The sequence below is a fragment of the Typopeltis vanoorti genome, chromosome 21 (assembly GCF_054136105.1).
Source record: "Typopeltis vanoorti isolate ZY-2024b chromosome 21, IOZ_Tvanoo_1.0, whole genome shotgun sequence".
Classification (NCBI taxonomy): Eukaryota; Metazoa; Arthropoda; class Arachnida; order Uropygi; family Thelyphonidae; genus Typopeltis; species Typopeltis vanoorti.
Genome location: NC_143569.1, coordinates 80,769,651 through 80,796,736, shown reverse-complemented (window position 1 = coordinate 80,796,736; position 27,086 = coordinate 80,769,651). Strand labels below are relative to the sequence as shown.

At 35.8% G+C, this 27,086-nt stretch overlaps 1 protein-coding gene across 1 annotated transcript in view; it reads right to left on the bottom strand.

Annotated features, from left to right (window-relative positions):
- LOC150095037 (ubiquitin-conjugating enzyme E2 S) overlaps positions 1-27,086 on the bottom strand; it is a 58,920-nt gene that overhangs the window by 7,516 nt on the left and 24,318 nt on the right. The window contains exon 3 of the mRNA XM_090410872.1: positions 6,342-6,532. Coding sequence (XP_090266998.1) covers positions 6,342-6,532 — 191 coding nt within the window. The remainder of the gene's footprint in view (positions 1-6,341; positions 6,533-27,086) is intronic.

The following is a 27,086-nucleotide window of genomic DNA, read 5'->3' as shown; positions in this document are numbered from 1 at the left end:
ATAGTTCTCCGATTCAATCTTTTTGCAATGCACTGATTCAAAAAATACTATTTCGGACCTGATGGCGGAACCCCAATGATTAGTAGTGATTCATGAGTAAATTTTGCCATGACTGCAAACCTTGGCTAAAATAGGATATAAGTGATTAATTGATCTACTAGGGTATAAAAACTTTCTTTTGCCTATATATAGGGGAATTTCAGAGGCACAGTCTTCAATCAAATAAATATCTAGAGATCCCAGGGAAGAAAAATTATACTTAAGGTAGAACACTAAAGAAGGGAAATAATAGAAAACGAATATTAAGGAAAAGAAACATAAGCTAAGATATAAAATATTATATATAGAGAACAGTCCTTTTTCCCCAAATATTACAACACTTCCTTCCAAAACACCATAACTGCAGTAGTTTGCACATCGCAGAAAAAAGAAGACAAGCCCCAGGAAAAAGGTATGTGTAAATTTCTCTTCCTTTATGCTACATATATTTATTGGTAAATATACATCTACAATACCCTAAGAATCCGTGAGTAAAAAGCCAATGACTAAACAGGGGCACTCCTAAACAGAAGCAGGCAAAATAGCCGTAAATATAATATGCATATGATAATTTTAATAAAAATTTTAAATAGCAAATATCTTAATAGATGTAGTGAAAAATGTAAAATTTCTAAGCTTATCTGCATAGTAAACATATAAAAAAAAAAAATTAATATTACAAAATTGCTAAGTCTAGTTCACTAGTAAGGCAATGTTACACTGTGGTGTCATGATTGCTACCCCCCCCCCCCAAAAAAGCACCAGCATCCACTTGCTGGCAAGTAATGACTGCACTTAGTGGAAGTGGGCCTCTGCAAAAGCTAACACAAACACCATAGCAAGAAGCCTTGGTTAGCCATGTCCATGGACTACAGGGAAAGATATTTACTATAATATCACTGATCCTGGCTTAGCTATCTTGCAGAAGCAGAGGCCAAAGCAGTGCAAGGCTACTAGGCTGCCCCTTTCCAGATGTCCACGAAAAGCCAAGTTTATGGATACAGAAGAAGCTATAAGATGTGATGTATCGGGAAAGGCTAGAAATTCAAGTCAGAGTCCATTAAAAGTCCAGTATGTGTTTTCTTTCTGGATACCTACTAGAGTTCGTCAATAAGATCAGCACCTTTCACCATTATATCCAGTTCATTCTTGAGTTAGAAGTGGATTGCCATTTTAGAGCTGCTATTAGTTGATCAACCAGATGATAGCCTTCATTTCTCAGCATTCAGAAAGAAAACACATACTAGACTTGACATTCATCCTCTTTCACACCATCAACTGTCAAAAATCTGGCACAATTAAGACTTTGGTAGACTGAATACATTTTCTTTGCTCTACTGAATTGCTACTCTCCTAAGAAATAAATCACATTACGTTGATCTTCCTTACTAATGGCTTCACTGAATTATATGGCAACAAAATTAATAATTATAGTTTTATTATCACCTGCCTCTCATCGTAATAGTGATACAGAAGTGGTCCATCGTGTCACCACTCCCTATGTTGAAGGCATCTCAGTAGGTATAGCCAAACTACTTAGATCTATTAGCCTATAAGTGTCCTTCCATCCTATAAACAAGATATCTACTTTTCTAGGCTCGGCTAAAGATAAATTTGCCTTTAGCCCACCGTAGATTATATTAGATTCCTTGCCAGCATGGATTATTGTATTTTGGCCAAACAGGTAAATCATCAACCATATCATGATGAAAAGTTAATGTTGTTCCATGAACCACAGTAAACAGAACTATGGAGCATGCTATCACTACTAGACACAGTTCTTTATAAGAAAGTCAAGGATCTCCATAAAAGTAATAATCTCTTGCAACATTTATACAAAGAGTTGTGAGACCTTGCTACATTGACCAAATCTAAATAGAAACAATGTACTTAAATTATCCTCTTATGAGAATAATAGTTCATTTTTACAAATTCCAGAATTAACTTAAAATTAATTATATATATATATAAATATATAAAAACAGTGGCATTATGTCCATTTCGGTTGGGTGTGCTGTTGTGTGGCTTGTGCAACCCGCACTACAGAATTCACATCAATTTGACCACATTTTTATTGATGTATGAAAGTTGTAAGAGTGTATAGCTCATCTTAATTGGTCCAGCGCAATTAACTGTAGAAGAACTTTAATTTATCAATTATAACCAAATCTGCATAGTGGGGACAATGTGTTTGTTTTAGGATATATTAGAAAATAATAATGAAAGAGAATGCCATATTTGGTTGGTATATTTGAATTACTCAACGGTATAAATATGTGAACTATCATTAATAAGTTATGTGAGAATGGGAAATGTAAAGGAAAGAGCAAGTGTCAGAAATACTTTCATTAATGGCAAACAAATTATTAATAATTCGTTTGCCATATGTGTGATATGTGTGTCCTATAAGTTTGCTGGGTAGAATGAATATGTGATCCTATGAGTCATGTTTAGACATGAATAATTGAATTTATGATGGCATAATTTAAAAAAAAAAAAAACTAATAAGGCATGGCAGGAATACATGTGGTTTGATAGAGCAGCAAATCATCTTGTAAAATTTGTTGTGCATGTTATTTGTATTTCTCTGGTTTATGCATATTTCGCTTCATTTTCTAAGAATTTTCTTTTGTTTATTCAATATACATTTTATGCAATAATATTCAATCATCATCAGAATTATCTATACTGTCAGGAATCCTACTTTATTTTTTTTTTTGGTGTCAGTGGCTCTTCTATCTTATCGATAATAGATATCTCACATATGCTAGTATTTTGTTGTAGATAAACTACCTATAATACACAGAAGTATTCGTTTTTATTCTAGAATAGATAAATTTTACTACATCTTGTTTGTTTCTAAAGACTAGAATAAAAATATCCCTATACCATTAAAAAACTTTCCAACCTCAACAGATGCTATACTGCACAAGCAAGAAAAAGTAGCTTCGTTTATCACAAAATACAGTAAACAGACATGTTACATCTATGTACTATATTTAAGGACAATTAGTGTAATCAGAGACAACCTGAACCACAAACTTAATGGGAAAAAACTCCACTCCCACATCAGTTATCCCACCACATCTATAATGCATGCATACATCAGTTCACACTTCATATACACAAAACTGATGAAACTCAGAAAAAACCCCAGCAACTCATGACAAATGACAACATTCAATTGGACTGGTTGGCATAATAACCAATCACGACTGCTGATTTCTAGGTGCTGTTGTCTCAGCACTCACCTTGCCTTCTGGGTGGTTTAAAAACACTGGAACACTATGATTTTGACCCGCTGCGCCATCTATATGTCTGTTCAAAGGGCTCAAAAGGTGTATGTATTTGTGACCGCCTACACAGGCTATTAACATGAATGCGATGTAATATTTACACATCGAAAAGTGTCCTCTTCATGAAGCATTAGTATATTGTGTTTAATTTAGGAATCGCACAAAGCCAGGAAACAGGGGAGTCTTTAACAAGAATATCAAGGATGTTGCTATTCCATGGATGTGCACTGCACATCTGGAATATTTGTCCCTGATATATAATTAAATCATTGTTAAAGCTATTTTTATCATCAAATTCCTGATATGTAGCCTCAGGGGTCATACAGAACATTATGATAGTACTATGTAAAACCATTACAAACTTCCAATCAACATTTTTCCTACAATTTATAAATGTTTCATTACCATTATCAATGTTTCCATCTAATCGTTGCCTTTGTCTTTTTATTACTGAATTTTCATACCAAATTTATTACAATAGTTATTCAATTTAGTCAGGGAGGCTTGGAGACATACTGGATTTACTCGGAAGTATAACATTTTTCCCAAATTTCAGGAAGTTTCTTGCATCTATATTTATTTAAATTTGGTTGATTTCTGGGTGCTGCTGCAGATTCCAAAAACAGTCTTGGTAAATGTCATCCAATACATGTTCTGCAAGACCAGACTAACCAGTCATGATTGCAGATGTATGTTTTGTGTTCATCTATGTTAATGGTGGCTGATCTACCTGCATCTCCAAAGTATGCCAACTTGCAGGAATAGAGTAACTTTATATACTCTAGGCACTGAGAGGAGGGAGATGATCTTTAGTGAAATGGATGAGAGCGAAAAGTTTAATGGAGCTTAAAAGTTGGGGGGTTATTAAATAACCAGCCCCCCCCCCCCCCAAGGAGCTGGTTATTTTTTTGTACATAGAGGTCTATGTACCTCAGATGAAGAGGATGGCAATACCATTCCTGAAATCCTTCTGAAGAGAAGGCCAAGGATTGGGGGAGGATGGATTATTTTTTTAATTCTGTATGAACTGAACCATTGGATAGGAAGGTGTATATATGGTTGAGCTCTGTTGAAAGAGGTTCACAAACAAAGATTGTGCGCTTTATTGGTCAGAGTTTTAATGATAACATATTGTTAAGAGGGATTGTGGTGATGTGAAAGTTTGTGAATTTATCAGCCTTGTGAGTGAGTTTACTGTATTATACAGTGAAAGAGGTTACTATTCAGAAGGCATGTCACTAAGGTATCTAGGAAGGATAAACTATTGTTGGTTTCCTTTTCCATTGTAAACTAGGTTCTTGGATGTAGACTATAAGGCCAAACAGAGAACACATCATCTACATATCTTAGCCAGATAGAAGGCTTGAGTGGGACAGATTTCTATGGCTCTTTTTCCAAAATTTTTGGGAACTCATAGCAGTTCACTCTGTTTGTAGATTTTGTTCTTTTAAGAAAAATATCCATAATTGATAGCAAAGGAAAAGAGATCTACGATATCAGAAGGAGAAACATTTTAAGAGCTTTAAGGAGTCATTCAAGGATATGTCAACTTACCAATATATCTGTATTATTTAAAGTTAGATTTTTAATAGAGGTTTTAAAATGAGTAACGTTTTTATATAGGATATAGTGTGACAAGTGAGGGGGGGGGGGGGATTAAGACAGTTTGCTAGTTGTTTTGATCATTTATAGCATGGGAAATCAGTGGCAGCTACTATAGGTCTTGGGTTTATGGATTTTTGGTAAACCATATATCTGTGGGGAGGGAAGTGTTTGGGCTTTTTTTTGTGATGTCAGGAGGTTAGGAAGAATACTTTATGTAGGCTTTTTATTTTTTTTTAACCTCCGTTTTGGTGGGATTGTACTCCAGAGGGATGTAGTAGTGCAGTCTTGGAGAATTCACAACCTAGGCTGCCGGCAAATGCCCAGGGAGGCCACTCCACATAGATAAGACTTCAGGATCAGATTCCATGTTTCATTTATCCTTTGTGTGTGTTACAAGTGTTCTTTTGCTCTATGAAGATTATGAAAATGTCTCAGGGATCAATGAGTCTGCTATTTCTTAATTTTTTATCAGTGATATTGATCATGGAATTAAAAGTTGAATGTGTCAAATCTTGCAGATGACACTAGAGTAGGATGGGTAGTTAATAATGATGATCAAGGGCTATTGATTAAGCTGAATTAAATATATAATGTTAGTCCTGACAATGGAAATTAATATTTTACAGTTTAAAATGTCGAGTCCTTTTCTTATGTGACAGAAATCCAAGTGTAACTTGTTATTTGGGTAAGGATAAAGTCATAACAGTAAAAGATTTCTTCAGAAAAATTATCATACACAAAGACATAATTATTTCCCTATACAAAACAATTGTTAAGCCTCATAATACTGTATTCAAGTTTGGAGTTCCAATGTAAAAAAAGATGCTGGAGAAGATAGAGGAGAGCAACCGAATTAATATCTGGAATGAATAGTTTTTCTTATGAAGAAAATAAATAATATGACAAAGAAGAGAAAATTTGACCCAAGCTGTTAAAATGAAATGAACATGTTAAATTATGGAGATATATTTACATTATCACATAAATCGTGAACTAGATAACAATCTTCTTGCTTTTTGGAAAGAATTTATGGTAAACCGGTATTCTCAGTAATCTGTGCTTATACATGCTAGTTTTATTAAATATGGTTAACAAATGTTTATTCAGATGCAATCTTTTCTGAGAATATAGTGTGTATATGTACTATTAAATGTATGAAACCATCAGAAGCATTTCATCCTTGATGTTGCTGTGTCATTTTTTTCTGGCACACCAGCAGTAATCTAGTCTATAATGTGCCATGGCAACTGATTATAATAATAAAAAAAAAAAAAAAACATGGTATAAATTATTCGAAATGAATAAATACAAACTTCCAATTGATGATTCATTTCTAAATAATATTCAAATCTGAATAACAGGTAGAAATTAATCACCAATAAGTAAACATGAAAATCTTACCAAGAGGATATGTTTTAATCCAAGATCTGATTTCCAGTCCTTTTTCAATGTGTTCACACAAATTTCTCCATTCCTGGCTACATTGGGATGAAAAATCTTGGTCACAAAATATCCTTTAGGTGGTGCTGAAGGAAAATCTTTACCCAAAACTAATTTTACTCTAAACACACCTCCAGCATATGGTGTTCCAGCTACATGAAGGGAGAGAGAAAATCAATATGCGAAACAGTTTATATTACAAAATAATAATGATAAATTGTAAAAATCTCAAAATTATGAGGATAGCCAAATGATTTTCCTAATATTATACCATATTCAAAAGAAACTGAAGTCCTGATAAGAAAGATAGAAGATTTTAGGCATATCCAATGAAACAAAACTAAGAGTAGAATTATCCTTTAATACACATCCCATAAATTTAGGGAAATAAAATAACTCAGTTATTTGGAAAATAGACTTGAACATATATCAGATGACTTAAGTCCAGTTAGAGTAGAAACAAAACAAAACAATGATGGTAACAATATCCCATGTAGCAGGGAGTTTGAGTATCTGGGGTGTAGTGGAGGTTAACAGAATGAAATATATGGTGGGTGTTGCTACAGATCTGGCAGTTCAATTGCAGGGCACAAAGAAATGCATTCCCAATTTAGCCTTATGGATACCAAACGAATGATCATTATGGGTGACCAATTTTCCAAACATTGATTGGGTAGAAGAGAAATCTCATGATAAGAAAGAAGAGGAATTTATTGAATTGTTGTGAGACAACTTTCTCAAGCAGCATGTGAAAGAAGGAACAAAGTGAAAGAGTGTTGGATTTGCTCATTGCATGAGAAGAGGTTTCTGTCAAGAATATGGCTATTTTCAAACCGATTGGTGACAGCGATCATGCTGAACTTTCTTGGGAAGTATCTAATTGTATTGATGCTCTGAGGTTACATGCTAAACTACAAGCTGGAAATTATGATAAACCTAGAAGAATACTATCTTTGGTCCCATGGTATCAGTTACTGAATGGGAAAAATGTAGCAAAGCATGGGAATTTTTGAAAAAAATGCTTAAATGAAGCAGTATCTGTATGTATCCCTAGTGTTTGAAGAATAAATAGGTTGGGAGTGAAATGTATGTGCAACCTTATTAAGCAAGAGATCCACAAGAAAAAGATGTGAAAGAATATCATGAGAATAACAGTGAGAGAAGTTATGAAATATATAAAGCTCAGTCCAGAAAAGTAACAAGTATTGTGAAGAAAGCTAAATTGGAATATGAAAAGAAATTGGCCATACAAGCTAAAGGCAATCCAAAAGAATTTTATCTTAATGCTGCAAGCAAATAGTGACCTATCATTATCTCTGGTGTGGTAGTGAAGATTTTAGAGAAGTTTGTAAGAACTCATATACAGAAATGGGTAGACAAACATGCTATACTCTGCAAGGAACAGTATGGATTTACTAAAGGAAGGTCATGTTTTAGCAATTTGCTCATATTTTATAACAATGTTATGGCCAAGTTGGATAAAGGGAATGGATACACTATGATAATGTTGGATTTTTTTAAGGCATTTGATAGGATACCACATGAAAGGCTGTTGCATAAACTGGAGAATATGGGATTGGAATATAAACTCTTGACTTGGATCAGGGGATGGTTGACAAACATATCAAAAAGTGGTATACAGTGGGTGCGAATCTGCCAGATTTAAGGTAACCAGTGGTGTACCTCAAGGTTGAGTACTTAGGCCATTATTGCTCAATCTATACATTAACAACACCAGGCAGGGTCTAACATCAGATGTAACACCTGCCTATCTTGGTATCATTGTTTACTGATGATACCAAGATAGGCAGGGCAATCAGGGATGCTACTGATATTCAGCAATTACAAAATGATTTGAATAGACTGGAAATTTGGGCAAATGAAAATGGCTGTCAGTTTAATGTTAGTAAGTGTGAAGTTATGTACTTTGGCATGATTAGAGTTCCAGCAGCTTATATTAGCAGGGTTATGCTATCTGAAACTGAAGAGGCAAGGGATCTTGGCATATTGGTGGATAGGAATTTAAAGTTGAAAGGTCACATAGCAAAAGTTGCAAATACAACTCAGAGGATAATTGCGATGTTGAAGCGAACCTTGACATGTAAGGATAAGAAAGTCATTTTGTCTCTTTGTAAGGCTTTGATAAGACACACCTATATGTGTGCAGATTTGGTCTTATCAGGTTCCAAGGGGATAAAGGAGCTGGGGAAAGGGTGCAAAGAAGAGTTACAAAGATTACATCCAGATTATAAGGACAGATTGCAAGTATGGGGATTGCAGACTCCAGTTAACAGGAGAAAGAGGGATATGCCAGGTCAATAAACTTTTGAATGGGTGTTATAAGATATTAGCTGATGAAATTTTTCATTATATGGGAGGTGGTGAGAGAACACAGAAGCATTCATGGAAGTTCAGTTTGTTCACAGTGAAGAAAGGAGTAAGAGAAGAGATAGGTTTTTCTCTCAGAGAGCAGCGAGTGGAATAATTTGCCCTTATGGGTAGTGAGTGCATCTAGTGTGAATGAATTTAAAGGAAGACATGATAGCTAGTTTGGGTGATTCATTCCCCCCCCCCCCTCAATGAGTCCTTGACTCTCTGGAGGTCTCAGATAATAATAATAATATGCTACACCATAGAGAACTATAACTTCAGGTGCAAAGATAAAGGATGTTAATGAAGCTGTATGTATGCAGAAGAAAGAAGCGAATGAGTTAACTGCTTTGGCAGGCACAAATGATTTGAAATGCGAGAAATATGCAATCAGAGAAGATATAAAAGTTATTAGTAGAATAAAAAATTAAGAGTAAGAAAGTAAAGATTGTGAGAATGTAGTTTGAGAAGCTTCAAGGAAAGAATGTCAATAGTGCATAAGCTATCAGAGATTGCCTGAGAGTATCAGGATCACACTATATACCCAAGGTCAGGAGGATAAACCAAGTTGGAATTAAGTGGATGAGTAGGGATATAAAGAGCTGCAAAATGAAAACATTGTGGAGAGAATATAAAGAAAAAAGTGATCTGCATACTCATGAGTAGTACAAAGCGCAAGCAAGATGGGGTGACTAAATATGGTAAGAAAGGCCAAATCAGATAATGAGAAAAAATTAGCTAAACAGGCAAAAGTGGAAAAATGGAACTACGATACGATGACTTTAAGCAATGCTCATTGTAGAAAGGTGACTGAGCCAAAAGAAATAGTTGAGTTGCTGAGTGATCATTTTGCATATCATCTAGGTGGAGATTTTACAGTTTCTGATGTTAGAGGCATATCAAAATTGAGGTAGCTGAACAGGTGTTCAGCATATTAAAAAATTTGAATGTGAACACAGCAGTGTACTACATGAATGCGCAAGAGAATTGGCATTGCCTCTGATGAAGTTGTTTAATCTTAGTCTCAGCTATGGCAGTGGAAAGGGGGTAAGATAATACCATTATGTAAAGGTGGCTCCAAGACAGAGTTTGCAAATTCGACAAATTATTAAATCAGGAGTGGTTCAAGTATTGGAAAAGTTGATGAAATGCAAAATACAACAATGAGTGGATAAGATTAACAACAGAATTGGATAAAGATAATGACTACACCATGATACTGCTCAACTTCACCAAGGCATTTGACAGAATACCACATAGAAAACTATTACAAAAGATGGAGCAAATGGGAATGGATATGAGGTTATTAGCATGGATAGGGGGTGGCTGACAGAGTGTGGTGGAGTGGAATCTAGCAGAATGATGGTAACTAGTGGAATACCTCAAGGTTTGGTACTAGGCCCACTACTCTCAAATTCGTATGAATATTCGGCTGTTTGATGATGATGCAAAACTGGGGAGAGCAATAGTTGATAAATGTGATGTAGATACCCTGCAGGATGATTTAATAAATTGGCATTATGGGCAATGGATAATAATTGTCAATTTAATGTTGCAAAATGTAAAGTTATGCACTTCGGGTTGAAAGAGTTGCATATGGTGTATCATACTGATGGTACTGGATTGCAGGAAATTGATGAGGCTAGAGATTTGGGGATAATGATGGACAAAGAGCTGAAGTTTAGAGGGCATATTGCAAAAGTTGACAAACAGGCTCAAAGGATTACTTGGATGTTGAAAAACACTAACAACTAAAGATAGCGAAGTTATTATCCCTCTTTATAGGGCTATGATTTGGTTACATCTTAACTACTGCGCACAGATTTGGTCACCTTGAGGTGGTAGAGGGGATTCAGAGATAAGTGACCAAGATGGTGACAGGTCTGTGGAGTACTCCCTACGAGGATTGGTTGAACGTTTATTAGTTTACAGCCAGAAAAGAGAGAACATGATAGAAACTTAAAATATTAGAGGGGTGCTTAAGGGTTAAAGTTGTATAACTGAGAGGAGACCTCCATATAGCCTTTAAAGGAATGCGGAGAACCAACCCGGGCTTCTAACCTAATGTCCAATCCTAACCTTCTCGTGGTGCACCCTGTTGGGTATCTACCTGATACTGAACGAACGAGAATGGGCTGGCAATTTGGGATTTAGCCGACCAAATTGTATTCTTATTGGTTAAACCAAAATAAAAAATGATGGTACAACATGACAAAATTTCATGCCGGCTGGGACGTCGCCCAGTTAAACAAGACCCCCATTGTTTTCGCCAGGGAACCAGGGCAAACAGCGAAAAGTCAGCTACTGGAACAAATCTGAAAACACACCCCAACTAAACATCCCCAGAGTTAAAGATTGGTACTATCAACATAAGAAGCCTGAATGGCAAAGAAATGGAGCTAGCTGAGGAATTAGAAAAGTACCAGATCGACATTATAGGGATGACTGAAACAAAAAAGACAAAAACTGGTGAAATCTTTCTGAGCAATAAATACAAAATGTTATATTCAGGCAATGACAATCAAGGAAAAGAAGGAGTAGCCATAGTATTCAACACAAAATACAAGGCTAATCTTCTTGAATGGCAGGCAGTGTCAAGTAGAGTAATGTGGGAAAATATGAGAATGGGTAACTGGACAATGACACTTATTTGTGCCTATGGTCCCACAGAAGGTTCTACTAAGGTAGAAGTGGAGGAATTTTTTAATGCTTCAGAAAAAGCAACTGACACAATGAAAAAGGAAAAGTTGGTCCTTGTTGGGGATCTAAATAGCAGAGTAGGAAATGATTGTGAGACATACAAAAATATTTTGGGAAAATTTGGAGAAAAGAGCAAAGCTAATAATAATGGCAAATATCTGTTGGATTTCTGCTCAGTACATGGACTGGTAATTACTAACACCATGTTCCAACATAAAAATGTGCACAAATTCACATGGAGAGAAGAGGCTCATTGACTATGTTATTGCTGATAGTGATGTTTTCTCCCTGGTGCAGTACACCAGAGTGTACAGAGGATTTGAAATTGGAAGTGATCACTATTTAGTCTTGAGCAGGATAAAATTGAATTTTATATAGAAAAGAATAACATGTAAGAAAGTTTTAAAGCGAATAAAAGTTGAGCAGCTCTCAGATGTGAACTGTAGACTCAAAGATTATTGAAAAAAAAAAAAATGAAAGAGTTTGAGAACAGGAATCAGTCAGGGCTTTCTTCATGGCAAGCCATGAAGAAAGCCCTGATTGATTCAGTTAGAGAGGCATGTGGTGAAGTTGTCTGCCATGATAGAAAAATTAGAACTCCATGGTGGACACAGGAAGTTAAAGAGGCAGTGAAGGAAAAGAAGTAAGCACATCAAAAGTTCCTGGCAAATAAGTCAGCTTGTGCTCTTAGAGAATATAGAGACAAATGCAAGAATGCTAAACACTGTGTAAAACTAGCTAAACAAAAGTCATGGGAGGACTTTGGCAAGAATATAGAAAATAAATATCAAGAAGGTGGCAAAATATTCTGGAGGTTGTTGAAGAAGCTTAGGAATGAAGGAAAGAGTGCTGTAAAAGGAGTTACAGATGATAAAGGTGACATGAAAATGGGAGAAAAAGATATCCTTGAAGTATGGAGCAATTACTTTGAAAAACTGCTAAATGAAACAAACAGTGATGATAGCACAGTGGTAAAAAACACTCAATAAGAATACTGTCAGGAATACATACTTGAAGTAGAAAAAGCAATCAAAGGCTTGAAATGTGGAAAGGCAGCAGGAGTAGATGATATTTGACCAGAAATGCTGCAGTATGGTGGTATAAAAGTCTTACAGTGGCTGCACTGCATAGTTCAGAAAGCCTGGACAGAGGGACAAATTCCAGACAATTGGAGTAGAGCTCTCATAGTACCCATATATAAAAAGGGAAATAAAACTGAATGTGAGAATTACAGGGGTATTTCCCTACTGAGTGTTCCTGGCAAGATCTATGCAAGTACAGTTGAGAAGAATTGTGGAAGAAAAGCTTGGTGAAGAACAAGCTGGATTCAGGCCAAATAGAGGCTGTCAGGATCAGATCTTCACTTTACGACAAATAGTCGAGAAAACATGGGAATATAACAAAGATCTGTATTTAAGTTTTGTCGATCTGGAAAAGGCATATGACAAGGTGCCAAGAGAGAAGCTATTCAATACGCTGCAGTTATATGGTGTCAATGGGGCATTATATCAAGCAATACTTAGTCTTTATTTGACTTGTAAATCAGCAGTTAGAATTGAAGGAAGTACAGGAAGATGGTTTAATATTAAATCTGGTGTGAGACAAGGATGTACATTATCCCCTCTGTTGTTTATTATCTATATGGATCACATTATGAAGGAAAGTGGTATTAAATATGATATCAAAATTGGAGATGTTAATGTCAGCTCTATGCAGACGATGTTATACTTCTAAATAAATCTACAACAAGTCTGCAAGATTCTCTGACTAAATTGAATAACTGTTGTAATAGATATGGTATGAAGGTCAGCAATAAAAAGACAAAGACAATGAAAATCGGCAGAATCATTGAAAATGTCAACTGTGTTGTGAATGGAGAACATGCGGAACAAGTAAAACATTTCAGCTACTTAGGCACAATTTTTAGTGAAGATGGTAAAAACACTTGACCAAAGGCGAGAGATTGCAGATATGAGAGTCCTGAGAAAGATTATAGGCATGAACAGATGCCATCAATGGCAATATCATATTAAAAACAAGGATATCAGGAAAGAACCTGACATTATCAGCATCCAGGAATGCATTAGCAGAGCTAATCTCAGGTGGTATGGTCACTTAAACAGAATAGGCGAAGAAAGATTAGCAAAACAAGTGTTCTCTGCCAGGTTGGCAGCAAGACCCAGAGGAAGACCAAAATATAGGTGGATTAATACGGTACAAAGTGCCTTAGACGATAGAAATATAAGATCTGATAATGTTGGAGTCTTGACAAATAACAGACTGATTTGGAGAAAAATTGTAGATAGGAAGTTAGTAATGATGTAATATTTTCATGTAGTACTATCATATCCGGTACACCCTTTGAAGGTACATGGCAGGAATTTGATGATGATGATGATGACGATATTAAAGGGGATTTATAAACACTGAAGCAAGTGAAATTTTTTCAATATGACAAATAGAGAACTAGGGGTCATCCATGAAAGTTGTGTAAGAGTGTGGTTAGTAATGGCATACGGACAAGGATTTTTGTGTGGTGAGTGAATGCAATGGATTGCCAGAATTGGTTACGAGTTTCCCTGACAGTAAATGGATTCAAGAAGAGGTATGAAAGGATTTGTGTGTTTAATGGTTAATTTGAGTCTCCAGACTCCATGGAGATGCCGTAATACAATAATAAGCAAGACTTACTAATAGTTATGTCAGTATAGCTTAGTATGCTAGAGCAACTTATCACCTGTATGATGGTATTCACACGAATGCTTTTGTAGAAATTTATTATAGTTAATGTGCTAAACTGATGTTAACAACAAGTTTTGTCTGCTTTGAAATGCCTCAGAGTCAATTGAAAATCTAAAATTACCAACTAGATTGGATGGTAAAGTAATTCCTAATGGATTCAAAGAAGAAACATCAACTCAGTTGGAAAGTTTTTTGGAGACTGGTGAGAACTCGGAGATATGCTTTGGGAAGGAGTCAAGGTGATAATACAAGATAAAGCCAAGAAGTATCTCAACTGATTAAGAAGACTGAAAGCCCCATGAATATCAGATTTAACATGGGAACTAATCGAAAGAAGGCAGTTGGAAAAACAAAGACACAGGGACCAAAGAATATAAGAGATTACATAGAGAAGTGAGAAAAGCCATCAAGCAGGACAAGGAAAAGTTCTATACTAATAAATGAAAAGAGATAGTTTTAGATGAGGAGGCACAATTATAAAAGGTTGTTTCATTTAGTTCATGACTTAAAGCACAAGTTTAAGTCTAAATTGAATGTCATCAAATATTATTGAATTGAATGTCGTACATCAAATATCAGTGTAGTATTCAAAAGTAAGGGGGATTTGTAATTTGTATAGGGTTGAATTAAAGCAGTGGTTCTTAACCTGGGGTGTGTGTGCACCCCTGGGGGTGCGAGAGAAGTTTCTAAATTTTTGATGGAAACTACCGAATGCTAAGTTTCTCTCAGGCTTTTGGGACCCCACTCCTACCACTCCTACTCCTACCAGCACATGGAATACAATAAGAAACTGGTTGATACGCACGTGTTCACATAATCTGAGTACAAATGTTAATGAGGTGGTTTGATGCAGAAACGAATACTAATTTTCTTTAATTTACCAACATTAATCAGTTACTAAAGCCCATACCGGATACCATCAATTGATTACATAAAGGTTTTCTGCAAATTTTGAAAAATTATAATTATTATTTTATTGATTGTAGTAACCCTCGTTATGTCGAAAAAATGCAAATGGAAAGACGATTATGTTGCTTATGGATTCACTTGTACAACAGAAAAAGATGGTATGCAACAACCACAATGCATTTTATGTTGCAAAATATTTTCAAACTCCAATCTTAAACCTATACTCTTAACATCTTGAACTATAAGTAGGCAAGATAGTACCGCTGGTATCAAAGATTTGATACCAGCGGTACTATCACAAAATTTGATGTTGCGGAAGTTCAAAAGCCCTTGTTAGAAGCTTCTTATCAAGTGGCATATCTGTGTGCTAAGAAAAGAAAAGGTCACAATAGCTGATGAATTAGTAAAACCATGTGCACTTGAAATTGCAAAAATTGTAATGGGTTCTGAAGCACAAAGGAAAATTCTGCAGATTCCGTTATCGAACAATGTGATTCGATCGCGCATTCATCATCTTAGTGTTTATATTTTACTGCAAGTAGTAGAAGATATCAAAGCCAGTCCCTCTAAAAGTGAGTATTCAACTGATGTTGATAATAGCAGTCAGTTGTTGGCATTTGTGTGATATATTAAGGAAAAAGAAATGTTGGAAGAATTTTTATTTGTGAGCCACTGGAATTGACAAAAGGAAATGATGTTTTCAATCATATTAAAAACTTTTTTTTTGAAACATCAAATACCCATGAATGTGATAGGCTCGATTTGCACTGATGGTGCCCCTGCAATGTTGGGCAAAAATTTTGGATTTTTTTCATGCATCAAGACAGAAATACCGCAAGTTACAATAACGCATTGCATGTTGCACCATCATGCACTTGCATCGAAAGCTTTGCCAGAGAATTTAAAACAACACTTAACTACTGCAGTAAATGTAGTCAAGTATATCCAAGGACGAGCGCTTAATCATAGTATCTTTCATGCTTTGCGTGAAGAAATCGGCTGTTCGTACTGTGCTTCTTTATCACACTGAAGTACAGTGGCTCTCCAAGCCCGCATGCTAAGCAGGGTTTTTGAGTTGTGCAAGGAAATTATACAGTTTCTTACTAACCAAAATTGTGATTTAAAGCTTTTGAAAAAAGAGAAGCAATACTTCGACTAGCCTACTTAGCAGATATATTTAGCCACCTAAATGAATTAAACACATCAATGCAAGGATTTGTTATGAACATAATAACAGCTAGTGAAAAATTATCTTTATTTATTCAAAAACTAAAAATTTGGAAACGTCCAGTTGAAAATGGGAATTTTGTAAACTTTCCTTTGCTTGATTCAATCGTTCTGGAAAATGAGAAAATAATAATTATACCTGAAATTGCAATACACCTACAACAATTGAGTGAATCATTTCATGGATACTTTACGACGGGAAATATTAGCAAAGTTCAGAGATGGATACTGGATCCATTTCTATTTGATCCAGATTCGATGAACGACAGCTATTTAATAAAAGACAATCTTATTGAAATACGAGCCAATGCATGTATTCAAATGGAATTTGAAAAACTGAACTTGGAACAATTCTGGTGTACACAGTTAGAACCTTATCCACAGCTGGCAAAAGCAGCATTGCACACTTTTACCATTTGCCACCACCTACTTGTGTTAAATGGGATTTTCATCACTTTTGCACATAAAAACAAAATCCAGAAATCTCTTAAATGCAAGTGATGACTTACGTGTGGCTCTTTCAAAAAAGAGCCTTGCTTCAAAAGTATTATTATGAATAAACAACAACAACATAGCCATTAAAAATTGAGATATTGTTTTGTATGTATATGTAAATGTATGTGTTTAATTTTCAATAAATGAATTGTCTTGCAATAGATGTAATTTCCTAAATAAAGAAATAGAAACATATTTTTCAAGGGGGTGCAAGAACTTATTTTTGGATTCAAGGGGGGTACCGATCACTAAAAAGGTTAAGACCCACTGAGTTAAAGTAATGTCTCCAGCAAAATAGAAAACCTAATTTTAAAATATGTTTGTGCTAAGAGAGATTTCAAGTTCGAGTTATCCTAGCTATTTGGGCAAGGATAAATAAAACAGAAAGTTTTTTTTTTTTTTTTTTTCGTGGGAAATAATGCAGAGCTGTGTTTTGCTAGCATTCATTGAAGTCAACAAGGTTATCCAAATTCCATTAATGAATGTTTTGAAAATCAGAATTTAAGGTAGTAGAAGTTAGAGTTCTGCAGGTTGTGGTTTGCAAGATTTGTTAAATGAAGACTGCAGAATGCAGTCATCAGCAAAACCATGTACTGGATTAATGTTCAGCTGGAGGAGATCTTTTATATTTAGAAGGAAGAGGGTGGGGGGAAAGAATAGAGCCCTGTGGGACTAGCATTACTTGTATAGTTAGAAGATGAGGAGCCATCCACCATCACCTAAAATGAGCATCCAGTCAGAAAGCTGGCTATTCAATTGCAGAAGTTAGGGTGTACACCAAACGAGAGTTCACTTAATAACCTTTGTGCCAGACTAGATCAAAAGCCTTGGAGATATCAAGGATAACTAACTGAAATTTGGCAAACCTTTCCATGGTATTTGTCCAGAGATGGATGACATTGGTTAGCATTTTTTTTTTTTTAATTTGATTTTGATGGTGCAAAGACATCAAAGGTCATATTGCACCAGGTTATTGGTTAGTAGAACAATCACAAACATCCATGCCATTGGCAGGAATTGAACCTGCAGACTCTTGGCTGGAGAGCAGATATGCTAACCACTCAGCCAACCAGGCTAACTGATCCCTTGTTGATCAGCAGTGACAGAATCCATACAATCTACCATTTATTAGATGAGTCGTCAACATATTACAGAAATTGGACGTTAATTTAAAGGAAAACATTTGTCACCTTCTTAGAAATAGGTTGTATATGGGATAATTTCCAGACTATAGGATAGATACCAGTGGAATAAGAAAGCATAAATAGGTGGCACAGAGTGGGAGTGAACTGTGGAGCACAAGGCCAGGAGACTTTTTGGTATCCAATATGAGCAAATTTTTTCCAATCTCTTTCTGTCGAAACACTCAATGCTATGTTCGACACAGCATTGAGTGTTTCGACTCAATGCTGTGTCGAAACACTCGACCCCCCCCCCCCTCCACACACAGCTCAGACTTAGCACCTTCATTATGGATGGGGAAGTTTATCAGGTGATGTGATGTTGGTCACTAGCAAGGACGGCTCATGCATAGGTACTGCGGAACTGCAGCACTCCCAATTTTTCTCGATATATAAATATATTTATTATTCATATTTGCTTGTAATATTTAATTTTATCATCAACAATCCTAAACAATTATCCTATTTTGTAAAAAAAAAAATAAAAATCCATCTTGTAACACTTAGGAGGACGAAAGAAGGTAGCAGCACTGTGTTTTCCACAGTGCCATATTGCTATGCATGCAAGCATATGCACATCATAGTGAGATGCGAGTAGTAGAGCGTTCGTAGTGCTTATCGTGTTTACTCCATCTCTTTAAATATTTGGACATTACAATTAAAGACATAACGTTTGTTATAGTAAATTCGAATTATACTAAACTGTATAATTTTATCGATAATAAACAATATTTTTCTGTGTTTAATTTTTTTTTAAATTTTTACCATAATTTTGATATTTTATCCAAACATGTATACACTGTACTTACAGTGTGTATGTATATTTCGAAAGTTGCAGCACTCCCACAATTTCAAGCCACGAGCTGCCACTGGTCACTAGGTGTGGACATGGACTTCTTCAGTACTGGTATTCATAAAATGATCATTGGGACAAGTGCATCAATAAATTTGGAGACTTTGCAGAGAAGTGCATGTTTACTTATTTTTTGTTGTATAATTTCACTTCCTATCAATAAACATCCTCGAGAAAAAAAAAAATGTTACCTTACTTTTCAGAAATCCCTCACAGAATCTTCTGTGGAACCATAAGTACAAAAAAAGTCTGATTGTCCAGTACCCCATTTCTGATAATCACTGTTTGATACTACTTGCCATTCATATTATCGTCATATTTAGTGTTGAATACTACAGCTAATCCTTTACACTTATCCTGATTGTCTGAATATGAAACATTGTATTTGTTGCTGAGATAAATTTCACCTGCTTTTGTCTTCTTTAATTCAGTAACACCTATTATGTAAATCTGGACTTATCCAATTCTGCAAGTTCCATGTTTCCACTGATGCTTATTATGTAAATAGTGCCAATCGAACTCTGCTGATGTTCAGTAGGGATTTGTTCTAGTAGCTGTCATTTTGCTGTTGCCCTGATTTACCAACTAAAACAACAGGGAGAGGGCCTTGTTTAACCAGGTGATGCCCAGCTGGCATGAAATTCTCTCCTGTTGTCATTTTGGATTAAGCAAATAATACAATTTGATCAGCTAAATTCCAAGCTGCCAGCCCATCCTCATTTGTTCAGCATCCAGGTAAATACCTACTAATGAAATGCACTAAGAGAAGGTGAGGAATGGATATTATGTCCAAATCCGTAGGTCAGTTCTCTGCCTTCCTAGTCCTAATTTCTTTTAAATTATATTAAATTGTATTACTTTTACGGCTATATTAAATTGTATATTATTGTTTATTTTTGTAGTCCTGTGTAGGTCAGCGGTAGTGGCATTTGTATTCCCTGTGCTAGGCCACCTGAAGAATGACAAGTTCCAATCTAGTTGGCGAGAAGAGGAACTTTTTCTAAGCCTTTGTTCAACTGGTTCAAAAGTTAGTTGATCTCCGGAACGGGCAAGATTCCCCCCCCCCCTGGAAATTTGGGTTTTTCATCATGTAAACAGTAAATTCAAGAAAATTAACTGTAGAACCAACATTATTTCAGACTATACATATTATATTAGGGCTAGGACCACGAAATAGTGGCACGTCAGTCGCCTCTTCATCAGATATTGCCTATATTTAGTGATAGTATAAATGGCTGCTGCTGCTGGAGATTGAACTGTCCGATTAGTTTCCAAAAGTTAGAACTAAAACAGCCTCCCCTACTCCCTATAAGCAAATAATATGTATTAGCTGATTGTTTTTGTTTAATCCTTTACCCAAGTGTAAGCAAACAAAGTTTGCACATGTAGTATCTTCATAAGTGACGAAGGGATTTAAAATAAGTAGTTTTTCATTACTAATAAAAAAAACTCCAGATCTAATATTTCATTATAACAAAAAAAAAAAAAAAATTTTAAATAAAATATATATATAGGGTGTTTAAAAAAGAATGTCCCAATTTGAAAATTGTATATATCTGCAACCATGAACTACAAATGAATGCGACTTGTACCATGTGAACGGCCTTGGCCCAGAGTTTGGTATGACAACCGCTAGATGCCACTTCTAGCACCCAATTAGCTGCTATGCTTAGTTAACGAGAAGATGGCATCTAGTTAACAGAAGGCGTTTTCATTATTAAATATAATTATTTGAAATCGGGTTATTCTCTTTCAAACACCCTGTATATATAGGTCTGCGCGATTAGCCTAGTGGCTATGCGCTTCGCAACCATGTGCCTGGAAAAGGAGTGTCCTAGGTTCGATTCCTGTCGCTGACGTGAGCAGCTTGAGGATCTTGCTCAGACATAACCAAGTTAGCCGGTCTTGGGCAGGAAAGCAGGGTTTTTCTCCCACAAGCAGGAAAACCAGCCCTGTGAACACACAATATATATATATATATATATTGTGTGTTCACAGGGCTGGATATATATATATACATCCTCTGTCCAAAAAGAAACCGAACTTTTCGAAAATAGAGGAAACTAATGGTGCCACCAGTTGTATCTTTTTGTTGTCCAAAGTGGCAACCTTCATTAGTGTTGTGTAAACTGTTTATGACATTTGTTTCATTAGAAGCTGAGTTATAGTGCAAAGTGACAGTGTGTTTTGACGAATGGTCAGAAAATGAGTTTCAGAGAGCTGCGATTGACTTTTATGTTAAACTTAAATTAACACAAAAAGCATATGTACTCAAGTATACGAGTGGTTTAAGCGATTTCAAAGTGGTCGTGAGACACTTGATGACAACGAAAAGCTAAACTGAGCAAAGTTAAGATCCAAAAAGTGTGTGAATTCATCAAAGAAAACCTGAAATCGTCCATGAGATTGATTGAAGATGAATTGGGGATTCCTAAATCAACTGTGCACAACATTTTGACCAAGATTTTGGGCCTTCGAAAATTGAATTCGCGATTTGTTCCCCACAAGTTGGCTGACGACCAAAAATGTATCGAATTGAACACTGCAAGGACTTTATTAAAACCGCTTGTAAGGACTCTTTACAATCGAAACGATATAAAAAAACTCATTTAATGAATTAATTGACTGCCAAATGCTGTATCGAAGCTGAGGGAGAATATATTAATTGAAATAAATGATTTTAATAATTATAATTGGCCTGTGTTTTATTTTCTATCAAAAGTTCGGTTTCTTTTTGGACAGAAGGTGTATACACACACACACACACACAAAATTTAAACCCATGTTGACTTACATTGATTGCGGTGTTTCAGTATGAGCCCGAAACAAAGGTGGTCTCCACTCAGTGCCAGAGTGTTGAGTGGAGACAACAGAAGAGAGGCATCCGAAAAAAAGTCGTTTGGAGAAGTCATAACTAAAGACAATGCTGATTTGTTTCTACGAGTCCAAGGGCATTATCCACAAAGAATTCGTTCTACCTGGCCAAATGGTCAATAGAGTTTTATCTCCAAGTTTTGAAGCGAATGATAGTGAGAATTCATCGCATACGGCACGAATATTGTGATACAGATAGTTGGTCAGTTTCGCACGATAATACACCATCTCATCGTTCGAACATCGTGAGACAGTGTTTCAGCAAAAACCAAGTTTGTGTGTTGAATCACTCACCGTATTCACCTGATTTAGCATCCTGTGACTTCTTTCTCTTCCCCCCAATTTCTTTTGTCGATGAAAGGAAAGCGATATGACACCATTGAAAACGTTCAAGCGGCAGTAATCACGACCCTCAACAGTATCCCAAAAACGATATAAAAAACTCATTTAACGAATTAATTGATCATGCTAAACGCAGTATCGAAGCTGAGGGAGAGTATATTGATTGAAATAAATCATTTGAATAATTATAATTAGCCTGTGTTCTATTTTCTATCAAAAGTTTGGTTTCTTTTTGGACAGAGGGTGTATATATATAAAATTTAAATCGAGCTTAATTCATGGAAGTCAACAGCCTCTACATAAACCCTGTTATGTAGAGGCTGTTGACTTGACATCAATTATAGTTTGTTTTAGGTGTTTATCAGAACACCTAGAACAAAAATGATATTAAAGCAACTGATATAACCACGAGAAAGAACATACTAGTAGCAGAGTTATGAAGATAAATTACCTTCATAACTCTGCTTCTAGTATGTTCTTTCTTGTGGTTATATTAGTTTAAAGTTTACTTTAAATATCATTTTTGTTCTAGATGTTTATCAGAACTTTCTAGTACCCTCCCCCAGACCAGTTTTGACTTTTACTGAAGTCTCATGACTTTAAATTTTTCAAAAAATGACAACATATGCTAAAATATTAATTAAAAACTTTAATTAAAGTTTTTTAAATTAATATTTTGAACCAAGATTTCGGAATGTTACATTGCCATCTTCTGGGAATATAAAACTATGATATGTTCACACAGGCACGAACAACGAGCAAATGAGGCTGAAGAAGGCAATTGGTGTTGGTCATAGAGTCCTAAAAGTGCCCCTTAGTGGGCTAAATTGGGTTGTCTTGGCTGTTGGGCTGATGTTCTAAGGAGGAAAGTTTCCCAAATTTGGGGCAGTCTCATGCACCCAAATTTGTTGAGATTTGGGAAGTTCTTTAGAGCTGAGGCTGATTCCAGGAACAAGCTTTCATTATTATATTTGCTATGATGTAGTAGTGGCTTTCTTCCAGCGTATTTTGTGGTAGGTATATAGTGCATGGTCCACAAGTCCTGAGTGGCTGTATTGGTGAAACCGGATGTAGTCTTTGTGTTTGGATATCCTGATATTAGCTGTCCTGCCTGTTCGGCTGTAGTAGGACAGTTTACAGCTGCAGGGGACCTAGTATACTCCAGGTAGTTCTAGGGGAAGTGGCTGGTCTTTGGTGGAGTAGATAAGAGATGCCAATTTCTTATGGGGTTTGTAACTGGTAGTCAGGTAATATTTTTTTAGGATTTTTGTGATCTTTTCAGACTTGCCCCGGATATACGGAATGGTGATAGATTTAGTGTAATCTCTGTTAAGAATGGGGGTTGTGGTTAACTAGTTTTAATATTTTTTGTTGGTTGTAGCCATTCACTAAGAAGGTGTTAAGGATGTGGTTAAGTTCAGTAGTTAGGGCATTGTTGTCTGAAAAGATTAATTTAGCCCTATTATACATGTTTTTATAATCCCATATTGTTTGCTGGTGAATGTATCTACCTATATGGGTCGGTTTTCTGTAAACAGAGAAAGCCAGAGACCCATCAGGCTGGCATGTAATCAGAGTGTCTAGAAAAGGGAGACTGTTATTGTTTTCTTTTCCCAAGGGGAACTGGATTCTGGGGTGTTGATTGTTTAAATGTGTCAGGCAGTTGTGGAGCGTCTAAGCCATGTAGTCAAATAGTGAACACATCATCCACGTAGCGTAGCCAGACAGTGGGTTTTTGTGGGGCAGAGTTTAAGTCTTTTTTTTCAAAAGTCTCCATAAAGAAGTCTGCCAGAGGTGGAGAACCCATGGCTGTACCCTCTGTTTGTAGAATTTTCTCTGCCAAACGAACTGAGTTCATGGTGGAATGAAACAGGGCTGAGATATCAGGAGGAGATTTGGCTTGGATGAGATCCACGGTATCATCGAGTGGAACATTTGTGAATAAGGAGGAGACATCAAAACCGATCATCATGTCAGTATGTTGGAGTGAGAGGTTTTCTACGCTAGCTTTAAAGTTGGCTGAGTTTTTTTATATGTGATGGTGTGTTGCCAGTATAATGTGTGAGCACTTTGGCTAATTTGTATGTGGGGGAATCGACGCCATTCACAATGGGACGTAATGGCACATTCTGCTTATGGATTTTTAGTAGTATATATATATATTTTTTTTTAATTTGGGGGGGATCTAGAGTTGAAGAGTTTTAGTCTACTAGTCACTTCCGTAGGCCAAGAAGTAACCTTCTTAAGGAGTCTTTGGAGTGTTCTGATTTGGGAGCTGGTGAGATCATATTCAATGGGGGAGATAGGTAGAACGATCTAACAGTAAAGTTGAAAGTTTACATGTGTAGTCCGTTTGGTTGAGAACCACAGTGGCATTTCCCTTATCCACTTTGGTGATTACTATTTTGCTGTTGTTCTTCATTTCTTGTAGAGCTTTTAGTTCTTCTTTAGATGGGTTGGTTTTTGGCGGTTTAGCTTTATTAAGAACTCTGGCTACATCCAGTCTGATATTGTTAGCAATATGAATCGAAGGTTGCAGATACCACATTCTACTTGTATCATTTCTTCAGATGGTATTGTTTTTGGAGTTATGGTGAAGTTGTGGCCACGTGCAAGTGTGACGAGTGCTTCAGGGTAACAGAAGAAAAGGTAATTACCATGTTGAGCAGTATTTGAGGTTCAGAGGCAGAGTTCTTTTTTAGATTTTCAAACTTTTTAATGTGCCGACATTGTATTTTAATAAATTCTTTCTCTTCTGAAGTACGCGAGACATCTGAGAGGATCATTCAAAGGTCGTCGTTCAGCGTAGTAGCAAGCTCTTCCTCTAATGCACGAATAGCCTCATTTGTGTCGGCCAAGAGAATGCGGGTGGTAGTGATCTGTTCACATATCAGAGCGAAGCTAATGAGGTTATAAGTTGTCTTCTTCAGCCTCGTTTGCTTGTTATTAGTGCCTGCATGCACATATCATAGTTTTTATGTTCCCAAAAGATGGTAATGTAACATTGCCGAAATATTGGAAGGTATTGATTAAAGTTTTTTAATTAATATTTTATTATAGTATACGTTGTAATTTCCTGAAAAATGTAAAGTCATGTGTAACCAACATATAGTATAAGTTTATCTACAAGAATTATTGAAGTCTCAACAGTGGAAGCCAGATCCAGGAAGATCTTTTACACACAAACTTTGCTTACACTTGAAACAATATATTTTCTTCTCAAATATAATTTTACTGGCAAAAATACTTTTTACAACTATCTCTTATCCACAGTATTTTAATAAGGTGATACACCTTTTCATTACTTGCATACAGAAAATATAACTTGTGCACTGATTCAAACTTCGTGGTTTCTTGGGTCTGTCACCTAATGATGAGACCTCCATAAAGGTTAAAGGAAGAAGCATTCTAGGAGATGCTGAATTTTCGGATAGGTGATGTAGATCACCCACATTATGCAATAATCACCACGGAGAGGAAAGATTCTATATTATAAGGATTTTCACCTGTGAAGACATCATGCAAAGAAAACAGGAAAGTGACTACTTCCATAAATGTTCTCTCTCATCTTCAACATTCCATGTGAGCAGTGGAAGAATGGAAGGGAAGCAGATTGTGAGATCAATTGCAGAATATGAGCAGGCAAGCATATGGAGGAAAGTATTGAGTATATTATTCAAAAGGGAGAAGTCATTATTGTCAAGGATTCGTTCAATGACACAACCTCATTTATTTGTAAAAATTTACCTATTGTTTTGGCTTTATAGATTTGTCTGATTTTTTTCAGGAAGTTGAGGGCTTACCCTTATCAGATTTATATTTATCAATTATTTTGGGGAAGTATGGATAGCCAGTGTTCATCACTCAGGTAAAATATTCAATATATCTGATGTGTCAGGGTTAGTTGGCAAGTGTATTAATTTACTTTCAGTGGATACCGAAGTATCCATTGTTTTTTGTAAAGGATGTCTGGTGGTTTATCTTTAAGTGATATCTTTGCCATAATTTTTTTGACAATTGGGTTCTCATCAAATGGAACCATTTTTGGAGTTGTCTCCATAGTAAGACTATAGGTCATTTGATGCGCTCAATGAAGCACTGATGATCATTAAGTTCAGGTATGTATAAATTATCAAATGGTGGAACATACATTCATGTTTGAGATGCTGTTGACATCTTAGGAAAAGAGGATCTCAAAACAGGTGTAGTGAAAAACTTCCTTTTTGCATCCTGATATAAGGAAGCTACATTGTAATTGGTTGGTGAATTTAGAGCTGATGTAAAAGTGGCGTTTTATTCTTAGAAAATTGTTTTATAGTACAATATATTAGTGTAGATTTGTGTTTTTAGCGTATCGAGAAAAAGAAGGCTTTACTCCACTAAGGAGGTTATTGAAAATGAATTAATCTCCAAAATAGCAAAATAAAAGCAGATTATAAGAGAGATGTGGGAATTACAGAAAGTCGAGAGATGTTTGAATGAGCACAAAAAGGAAAAAAAAAGTTAAGCAGCAAAATAAGAAACAACAAAGCACAGAATCAGGTAAGTTATGTTGTTTGTAAAAAGGATGTTATTTGGTATGGAGACTATCATAAAACATTGTTGATAAGCGGGTTACAATGTCGAGTTTTCCAGGAGAGCTCAAATTAAAAATATAGCACATGCAATTCAGAGAAAAGTAAACAAGATCATAATTGTAGTAAGTACTAACGACTTAACTAGTGATAAGTTCAGTATGAGAGAGGGCATGAAACGGTTGTCGGAGAAGCAAGAGAGAAGAGTGAGAAAGTGAAAATAGTAAGCATATTATCTCGATATGATAAAAATGAATTAAAAAGGGCTATGATGGTGACAATTCGATGCATAGCTTGTGTAGAAGTAATGGGAATGGATGCGAGTTTTTGGATGTGTGGAGTTTGAGGGAAGATTAGATTTGTATAAGAAGGACGGTCTACATCTGAATGCATTTAGTATCAGGAGTCTCAGGGAAACTAAATTATAATGGGAGGAATG